Here is a 10,504-nt window from a genome sequence, read left to right on the forward strand (position 1 = left end):
CATGGTGATGAAGAGAAAATAGGTTATGTCAACAGGCCAGGGGCGAGGGGGAGGGGAGGTGGAGGGAGAAGGAGACAGAGGGACCGCTGCAAATGTCTCTAGTCTGCCCCAGATGTTTTTATTTCTCTGGACAGTCTTCCTGAGCGGTATTAGAAAAAGTAGGGGGGAAAAACCTACACCCAACTTCCTACAGGATTGAGACGTTTCCTCCTCCATGTGTTCAGCTCTTGATGAGTTTGTTTAGTAAGCTTGGCTGCTGAGCTCCCAGAAGGCTTTAGAACTCAATTAAAGGCCACTAATTGATCAAGTGGGGGGTAAATAAGGATCTTAGGGATGTGATTAACAAATATTTCTCCAAGCTCTATCTTGCTGGATTCAGTGAGCATTCATCTTTCATGATGGCTGATGTCTAATTATGATGCTGATGAAACCTCGGTAAGCGCTTTAACCCACATTTCTCCGCTTGAATTAAATACTACCTGCCTGCTAAGAGCATGCTGGGAAGAAAGTGCATGTTATAGAATGTGATGGGCATTTAGCGCTCAGTGCCGTAGCGGGTTGGGCCCCAGTGTCCAGAGAGTAGTGTTGGCTGAGACCGGCTGAAGCCTGTTTTGCCTGGGGGGCGGTGTGGAGGATCATGAAGGGGTGGGAGGGACTGGGTCGGGTGGAGGGGATCAGCAGGGCTCGGCTCGGGTGGGATGGGGTTGGGTGGGGGTTATGGGGGCATCCGGGTGGGGTGAGGGGGTCAGTAGGGCACCTTTCAGCTTTCACCCAACCCAACACAGACATACACACACGGACATGCGCACACACACGGACATGCACACACACGGACATGCACACACACGAGAACTCTCTGGTTGTGCAAGGGGTATTGGTATGGCATGCCTCTCCACCACTCACCCCCTGTTCGGGCTCGTTGGTATGCTCCACTGTCCAGTGAGCCACCAGTGGTTGGTTACAAGGCAGAGAAGGGCCTTGTTTTCAGGCTAGACGGCCCATTTTGGGCTTGGAGGTGTGGGCAGTGCTGCGAGGTGTTGGGAGAGGGATGCTAGCCACGGTGCATGACTGTGTTTCCTCTCATCACCACTCCTCCCTGACAGCCTTTATAAATACACCCTGGCTCACTTCCTCAAGCCAGTGGTGGTGCCATTGCTGTATCCAAGGAACCTCGTATCTCTGTTGACCCAAAACAAAATGAAACAATTATTCCAAGCCACGTTGACCAAAGTGATTAGGAGGACAAAAGCCACACTTTCCGCAATTGCTACATGTTAGCCAAGAAGTATTGACCTCAGGAGATTTGCCTTGCGCATCAGATTTCAGTGTATGAAAACTTTCTAACAGCCCTTGTTTTTGAACCTGATTTTTTTTTCCCTTTTTGATGACGGTGCTTTTCTGGTTTATTCAAAGGAAAGCAGAAATAGCTTATTAAAATTCTTGGAACGGCATTTATCCACCCTTGCTGCCTACTACCCTCCAGCTCTCTGTGGGTGGGTAGTGACGTCATTCACAGTTAATGCAAAATAGCAACCCATACACACGAGATCATGGTGTACGCGGTGACGTCTTCATGTCGGTTTGTGCGCTGTGTTTGATAGTGTTATTATTGTAGTTGTTACTGCAATGTTATTGCAGTGGGTTTGTTGTTGAGTTATGGTGATTGGTTTCATCTGACCCTCACATATTTTTCCTCGTGGATATCTGACCTGTGGCTTCTGCTCCAGAGAGAGGCTTCTTCGCATACTGCTGTGTAGCTAAAACACACCAGGCCCTGTGTAATACGCCATAAAATACCACTTCAACAGGTCTTGAGTTGCCTGCCTGTTGCAACTGACTCTGCTTCAAAGCACCCTGGCTGCAGATCTGTGCTCTGCCCGGTATGACTTCAGTCGTGGTTTTCCTCATTACCTAGTTTGACCTGGATGACCTAAGCCTGTTTATTTATCCCATCACATGTCTGTGAGAGGGACCAGCACTCCCACACTGCTCTGGTTCAGTTGTCCTTTATTCTTTCCTCCTTCTCCACCTAGATATCTACACTTTGAATCTGTTATTTAGTCATTATTACTACTATCATCACTTTTGCTCAGGAGGAGGTGGGTTTGGAATGATCTGCTGGAGTTTCTTCCTTTGGTGCTTTGGATCCCTATGTGAGTGTGTTCAGTAGGCAGGAGGATCCCTATGTGAGTGTGTTCAGTAGGCAGGAGGATCCCTATGTGAGTGTGTTCAGTAGGCAGGTCCCTGTGCGAGTGTGTTTCTAGGGTAGGCGGGTCCCTGTGCGAGTGTGTTCCAAAGGCTGGCGGACCCCTGACTGAGCTCCCTGGGTGGATGGATCCCTGTGCGAAACTGTGTTCCAAGGGCATGGGATGGGTTGGTAGAGACTGCAGTGGCAGGCCTGTGAAGGAAAGAGGAGTTGTCACTGTCACTGTCACTTTCACAGGCTCTGCTACTGCGTCGTCCCCAGTGTGTGATAAGGGCGTCCGCAGCGATCATTCACAATAAACTCTGGATACACTGGCAAAGCACGGAGGGTTTATCTGGTCTGGGAAAACATGATGTCACAAGTGTCCTTGTCCTTGTCTCTCTCTCTTTCTCTCACGCCCTCTCTCTCCCCTTCTGTCTTTCGTTCTCACTGCCTTGTTTTCTTCCCATACACCCTTCTTTCAGTCTTTTATTCTATTCTTATTATTTCACACGGAAATTGCAGATCGTGTCAGAGGCAAGACTTTGGAGTATGGCTTTTGTCTCTACCTGTGATCTTCTGATGCTATTGTTTTCTGTGTGTGTGTGTGTGTGTGTGTGTGTGTGTGTGTGTGTGTTGTTACACTTCAGGAAGAGGGTGGGATTCACCGTGGTCTCGTCAGAGGCAGCAAAGAGATGGGTGTGGGTGGTTTGGATCATAGCTCAGACAACAGTAGAGGCAGGGAAGGGCAGGATCGAGGGAGGGAAGGAGGGAAGGAAGGAACAGTCTGTTTGACCCTTGGAGCCAGGAGCTGGGGTTTCTCATGCAAAGTCACAGCCGCCGTCAATCCCGTCAGCGCACCTCAGTAGCTGTGTAGCTACTAGGGGTGTAAAAAAGAATCGTTTTGCATCGATGCATCGATCCAACCGCCGACGATACGATGCATCGAGTAAAAGAGTATCGATTAAAAAAAAAAAAAAAAAAATCTTTTTTTTTTTTTTTACTTTTTGTTGCTAGTGCACTTTGATGAGTATTTTTATTTTATAGTAAATGAAGTAGGCCTACAGGGGTATTTTTTGTTACCATTTGCTGTTACTAGTGCACATTTGCACTCATTGCACTGATTTTGTGGAGCATTGTCATTTTAAATTGAATTAACTACAGGCCTATTTTTTGTTACCGTTTGCTGCTAGTGCACTTTTGCACTGATTTTGTTGAGTATTGTTATTCTATAGTGAATGTGGTATAGGCCTATTTTTGTTACTTAACACTTTGTACTTTGTACAGTACTTTTTGATGCAAGGCCTTTCAGAATCTATAACAGGGGCATTATTATTTTTCAGTGAATGAGGTTGTCATAGGCCTAGGTGGAGTACAACTTTTCTACTTCTGTTATTGGCTGTTGTTTCTCAAATAAAATGCATAACGATATAACAGCTTTCATTGATTTATTTCAAATCTGAAACCTTGTCTAGCCTGTAAGGTAAAAAAAAGAACAAATTAATCTAATTGAATCGAATCGAATCGTATCGTGGTGTGTTCATGAGTATCGAAAATAATCGAATCTTTGGGTCAGGAAATCGATACTGAATCGAATCGCCATGATGGGTGTGATTTACACCCCTAGTAGCTACTCCACTTCGCACCCATGAACACAAGAGCAGAAACCCCTACTGGGTGCGCTTGTGTACAAACAGAACACTAGTGTCACTGGATGATTGTTGTGACTTAAAGATGGACAGCCCAGGAGGAATGTGACTGCCTTGCAGGATGTGCATCAGGATGTTATTTTTCACTGTAGAAGTGATGGGAAAGAAATGTTATGTCAAAGGGAGGGAATGGTTCTAATGTTGAATCTTATGTAAGAGTTTTAGAAAATGGTCTGGCTTAGTGGGGAGCTTTGATGTAGAATAACTGTTTTCAGTCTGTAGAGGTTTCTGTGCACCTTGAAAACTCATGGACTTTCACTGCAGAAGGAAGGAGGTGAAGAAAAAGATTATTTTCCTTCCGAAAGACTTGATGGTGCGATGAACCAAAAGTGAATAATGAGATTTTAAAGTGTTCTTTCCTGGGGAAAAAAAAGGTTACATCAGTTCTTGTTCAAGGACAAAGCCCTGGAAACATCACCCTCAATTTAAAAAATCTGTTCCCTTCCCTGTGATGTGGGGTTTCGGGTGCAAAACCACTGAGTGGCTGTGAACATGGCTTCCTCTGTGTAACCTCAACCCCATCCTGTGCTCTCTCCGCAGGGAGTCCCTCCAGAGCTGTGTCCACCATGTCCCTCTCCGTGCGGCCTTCGCGCCGAATTGTCTCCCGGTCCATCACTAGGAGTCAGTCCTTTGCCGGAGTCAACTCCAACGACAAACCCTACAGGTGAGAAATCATGCACACACACACACACACACATACACACACACACACACACACACACACACACACACACACACACACACACACAAACACGTAATACAAATGTGTGAATGAATACATCCTTAAACATCTGCACAACAATGAGACAACAGTTACATAAATACTACATCCCTAGCCACGCAGACCCATACAAACACCTTACACTTCAGATTTCATAAAGGAGCAAAGACACACATAAACACACATGCACACACGTGTTTTAATCAGGATGTTTGCTGCTAGTTCCACTTGACAGGATGTCCAGCGGAGCTTGTTTCCTGCCGGTAGCTGACAGAGAGAGAAAGAGAAGAGAGAGAGAGAGAGAAAGAAAAAGAGAAAGAGAGAGAGACTTTATAAAAAAACATTATCAAGAACAAAGTGTCTCATTAGGTTTATGTAATGTCGCTGTTATTAGGGGGAGAGTTCGCTGGTATCCGTGTTAAAGGAGAAGGTCTGTTGGCTCAACCTTTTCATCCATCTCAGAGAAACTGCAATGGTTATGTGTCTTTGTTTGAAATGATCGAAGCCATTGACATCAAAAAGGGATGTCGCGCTGTCATTATCAGTGAAGGTGTTTATATTTTGTTACTGTGTGTGTGTGTGTGTGTGTGTGTGTGTGTGTGTGTGTGTGTGTGTGTGCGTGTGTGCACGCACATGTGACAGTGTCTCCTGCTTTAATTCCATGTTACAACAAGAGAGGCAAGGATAAAGAATGCCATCATCATTTATTAATGGACCGCTGTGTTATCCTCAGAACAAGGCCAATCAGAGTCCATGTTAGATTCAGGGAGAGTGAACAGAGATGGAGGGAGTGAGGAGGAGATGGAGGGGGAGAGATGGAGAGAGGGAGAGAGGTAAATAAAATAACAGAGTGACTGGGTGGAAAAGGGAAGTAAGCATGGACAGAGACACAGCCAAAGTGAGAGTGTTTCTGTAGCTCTTTTCACTGACCTGAACGATAGATTATACTTTCTTATGATTTGAGTAGAAGGGGAAAGTCCATGAGTATAACATCTATGCATGGTTCCCTTTAGACATACTTTAAGATTTTGTTAATAAGCTAATGGTTCACTCTAGACTAGGTCAGAGAGCAGAAGAATCAGTGAACAGATGAAAAAGAAAACTTTTTGTGGCTCTATTTCAAGTTTTTTATAACCCATCCCCAAACAATAGCAGGCTGTAGCTGACAAAGACTCCCCTGGACTAAATGGCGTATAAACAAAAAATATACAAAAAGTTGCCAGACCAATCATTCATCTCCATGCTTTATTCCTATTGAGCTGTGTGTCACCTCCGCTGAATGAATGGCGGCTCGTATCGACCAGCCCTTGTGTTTCTCAGAGGAGCGATCGATCTGTGTTTCATGTGGGGTTGTTGATGTTGCCCCTGAGTGAGAAGCCCTGACTCACTTGCGTAGGGCAGCAGTTTTTCTGCAGCCTCAGACGCCATTGGCACCTCTCTGGGAATAGCCTTTGTGCGGGGAGCTCCTGATCGATTTCATCTTTGACGCATACGCAAATTAATAGATACATGCTTTGCTTACATGTCTGCAAGGAAAACTGTGACAGGAATATTTCATCCCCTGCCACACACACACAACGGCATATACAAATAATTACATAAATGAGCAAAGACTGTGTGTAGGGCAGCAGTGTTTGAGCTGCTTCTGACTGGAATAGATCTTAGCATCACCATTACCTCGTCTCTGTGAATAGTGTTTGTGAAGGGAGCTCCTGGTCAATTTCAGCTTTAGCACAGGTAGTGAATACATGCCATTACAACACAGACGGGTACTCAGCTAGGGAAGGGGTGAGTGTACAACCTTGGGGTGGGTATATGACTTTGAAGCGCAGGTCAGAGGGCATGCTTGAATCACTCAATGTTTGCTGCTCATCCATGGCTGTACAGAAGGTCGACACGTAATGCCTACATGTCAGGAAATGATGTTACTCTGCACGTCAGGGGTGTGATCCTTAAGGGGACCATTTAACATCAGTACTATGGAATTTGTTTGGAATATGATTCAATTTGACAAAGTATCCTACACCATGCGCTTGATATTGAACCAGCCTGACTAAATGTCACATACAAAGGATCATAACCACATTTATGAACATAGACATAGAACAAGACCTCTATTTGTATCCCCAAAGATCAAGTCATGTGTGTTTCTGTCAGAGACCTATGTGCCATCAAACTCAAATCAGTCCTAAATGGATGAGTTCAAGTTTAATCATTTTTGTATCAATGTGTGTGTTTGACAGGTCCCTTGCTGTGTTCAGCACCCCAGGGTGCACCAGGAAAGCCTCTCACAGAGGAAGCAGAATGTTCACCCTTTCTGCCAAATCACAGCCCCCAAAGGTGCCTCAGCCCGAGAGGCTGGACGAGGTCTATGAGGCTCTGAAGAGAGGCCTGCAGTGAGTGTACACAAACACGTGCACACACACACAAAAACACGTGCGCATTCACACAAACGCAGAACTGCAGATACATTTATTCCGATATACATTATATGAACATATACACATGCAAGCAATAAAGCACATGCACACACATATTCTGCCTATCACTGGCCTATATTCAGGTAATAATGAAGTGTATCATACAATGACTGATAAGAATTCCAAACATGTATAAACCTGATATCATAAACCTAGAAAACAGCACAACCATGCCTATTTGCATGCAATCATGCAGGACGCCATAAAGCTTGTATGTACGGCGGGGTGGATACACTGGTGGTAACTAACTGGGCTGTTGTGTGGTGTGGTGCTCAGGTCCTATCTGCAGGTCCATCAGATGGAGCTGGATAGCCTCAGCAGGCAGATGAAGGAATCCAAGAGGAACTCGCGCCTGGTGAGGAACACGTCTCTGGATACTGCACTAATGGCTGATGTCCTAAAAAACACTCACACAGCTGACTTGTGACATTACGTCTTTAAAACACACACATTATACATTTTAAAGTGTTGTTGGCTTTGCTTGAGTAGAGAATAACAGATATTAAACTATTCTGGGTTTAAGATGGCAGAACACCATATTTTAACGCTTGTGCAGTGGGTTTCTGACAGGGTCTAAGACAGACTGGCTGTTATTAAAATAAGCTTATTATCTTCTGTCTGTGTAGCGTATGCTAATATATACACTGTGTTATTTTGACAGGGTTTCCTGTATGAACTGGACAAGGTGAGTAGCTCTATTAGACCAGCAATTTTAAGACACGAGCAGCGTAATCTCAGTCACTAACTGACTCTGGACCAGATCACACATCTGTGCCAAGTCAGTGAGGCACCAGTTCTAAAGTCAGCAGCCATACTATATATCCCAGAAAGGGACAAAAATGCATGCACACGGTGTACCCATACTAGGCTAATATGTACATGTAATATTGCCCGTGTTGAGCGCATACGCTTGCGTATGTTTACATTTGTTTACTCTTCTCACAGCAAGTGAAGGTTATCGAGAGGTTCATGCGACGGCTGGAGTTCCATCAGAGCAAGGTGAGATCTGTTCGTGGGGAGATGAAAAGGGCTTTATGAAGGGGCCTGGAGGATGATGTTTACAGAAGTGGCAGAGATGTTTGGGCAATGTTGATTTGTTTTATGTCTGTTGATGTGGAGTGCGAGTGTGTGGACAGTGGACTGCTTAATAAGATGTGTGGCTGAAATGTTATAGTGTGTGCTCTCCCAGCCAGGCAACAGCGCAGCACAGTACAACATTGGCTGGACCAGATATATGCACAAACATGCAGGGTGCTTGCATGGGTGTCCTCATGAATGTTTGTGTCTGTTTGCGTGTATGTGCACTGTAAGAGTACTACTCATATGTTGCATATGTTTATTCTCATCTGTGTAGCAATGCGTGAGTGCTCACATCTGTGTGTGTCCAAATCTGTGTGTGTGTGTCTGTGTCTGTGTGTGTGTGTGTCTGTGTCTGTGTGCCTGTTTGTGTGTGTGTGTGTGTGTCTGTGTGTGTGTGTGTGTGTGTGTGTGTTTTTTTGTGTTTGTGTGGGCGGGATGTGTGTGTGTGTGTGGGTAGGGTGTGTGTGTGTGTGTGTGTGTGTGTGTGTGCGCGTGTGCGCCTGAGTGTGTGCATGCGCGCGTCCATCTGTTGCAGGAGAGCATGGGCAGGTCTGGGCTTGTTGAATGCCAGAGTGTGAGTGACCATGCAGTGCGTCGCTCAGTGACTCCTGAAACACAGGACACTCACACACGTGTAAAGCTAACAAACCTCACAAATATGTCTTTTTTTTAAACACAAACACATCAAGGACTCTTTTCTCTCTCTGTCTGTTTCTACCTCACTAAACACACACAGACATGCACACACACACGCACACACACACACGCACGGACACATGCACACGTAGGCTGTCTGCGGGGACATGGGTCACAGGCAGGGGGCAGCCTGGGGCGTGTCTGGCATTCCTGTCTCGCAGGGCGATCTGCTGCTTTAAACCTCCGTGGGGCCAGTAGGTCTCTCTGCCCAGGCTCAGGATCAGGCTAACCTGCCTCAGCTGCAGCACAGGAAGCCTTCTCTCCTCCTCCTCCTCTCTCCTCCTGCCGGCCCTCCAATCCAGTCATGTTTGATGTGTGATTAGTTTGCATTTTACGAGTGCTGGGGGCGCCCGCGGGAGTCCCTCGACCTTTGTGGGGCCACGAGTGGTGACCTTCCGCAGGGGGGGGGGGGCCCAGAAGCGGGCAGACATTTTGGGAAGGAGGAAAAGTAAACTTAACCCTTTGCTGACCTGACCCGCACGAAGATGACCCTGCCACAGGCTGTTTATTTTATTTTTTTAATCTTGAAATCATGTGGCGGCCAGAAAGAACCACTTGAATTTAGTCAACAGTGCACATCAGTTAGCACATTGTGTGCACTACTTACAATTTAGGTGCCATATTTTCTGTTTACCTTTTTTAGTGTGCAGTCGTGGCACTGCTGAATATTGGACATTTCTTAATGCCCCGCTGTTCCTAATGCCCAACTGTTCCAAATGCCCCACTGTTCTTAATGTCCCACTGTTGGTAGTGGATTTTGATGGCTGGTTTGGCTTTTAGGGAACTGGGATGAGAGTTTGAGCTCAGTGTGGTCATAAACTGCACACGCTCTCAGATCCTCATGTCTGATTTCCTCTTGTGGAAAGTGCACACTCAGTGGCTTACACAACTTCCTTCCAGCTTCAGTCTGGGTGGAACCAAAAAATATAACAGATTCTATAGTACCACCTCTCAGGATTCTGTAACGCTGAAAATAGTTCCTTGTGGTGAAAACTGCCATAAGTCATATAACCAAGAACACCTTTGGCAGTGGTTTTCTAACAGGGTTATCAACTCTTGCCGAAGAAGTGAAAATAGGTACTGTTTGTAGCCACTGTGAGAAGAAGTTGACATGGTGAGCACTGACCCTGATAAAAGCATGGTCCACGTTAGGAAATCCAAATCTTGCTTTGTGTGTTTGTGTCAAGCCTCAGACTTTACTCATTAGCACACATTTGCAGCAGGAGGTAGGAGCAGTGAGTGGAATGAATCCTGGAGCACAAACAGCAGGGAGTTTCTGCCCTGTGAGGCGGCCGCCCTCTACCTCTGCTGGCTGCTGGAGGAGGGAGGAGAGAGGAGAGAGGAGAGAGGAGAGAGGAGAGAGGAGAGAGGAGAGAGGAGGGAGGAGAGAGGAGAGAGGAGAGAGTCATAGGGGCTGAAGCAGCCTCGGACAGCCTGACTTGACTGAGCCGCCCTTAACCACCTCCAGATGCGCCTGAAGGAGATGACTGGGAACAACTGCGGAATCAATCTGTTTCTCCTCCTCTGTTCTTTCTCGCATTATTCCTCCTTCTCTCTCTCTCTCTCTCTCTCTCTCTCTCTCCCTCTAAAACTGTAAAACTTTGAAGAGTTCTTTTTCTTCTCCCTCTTTTCC

The 10,504-nt window shown here is 46.0% G+C and overlaps 1 protein-coding gene across 2 annotated transcripts in view; it reads left to right on the forward strand.

The window, feature by feature from the left end:
- ripor1 (RHO family interacting cell polarization regulator 1) overlaps positions 1 to 10,504 on the forward strand; it is a 46,055-nt gene that overhangs the window by 20,109 nt on the left and 15,442 nt on the right. For both annotated transcript variants that reach the window (XM_080841676.1, XM_080841675.1), the window contains exons 2-6: positions 4,435 to 4,558; positions 6,859 to 7,011; positions 7,372 to 7,450; positions 7,757 to 7,780; positions 8,041 to 8,094. In XM_080841676.1, the coding sequence (XP_080697802.1) occupies positions 4,461 to 4,558; positions 6,859 to 7,011; positions 7,372 to 7,450; positions 7,757 to 7,780; positions 8,041 to 8,094 (408 nt within the window). In that variant the 5' untranslated portion in view covers positions 4,435 to 4,460. The remainder of the gene's footprint in view (positions 1 to 4,434; positions 4,559 to 6,858; positions 7,012 to 7,371; positions 7,451 to 7,756; positions 7,781 to 8,040; positions 8,095 to 10,504) is intronic.

Source organism: Sprattus sprattus (assembly GCF_963457725.1).
Source record: "Sprattus sprattus genome assembly, chromosome: 7".
Lineage (NCBI taxonomy): Eukaryota > Metazoa > Chordata > Actinopteri > Clupeiformes > Clupeidae > Sprattus > Sprattus sprattus.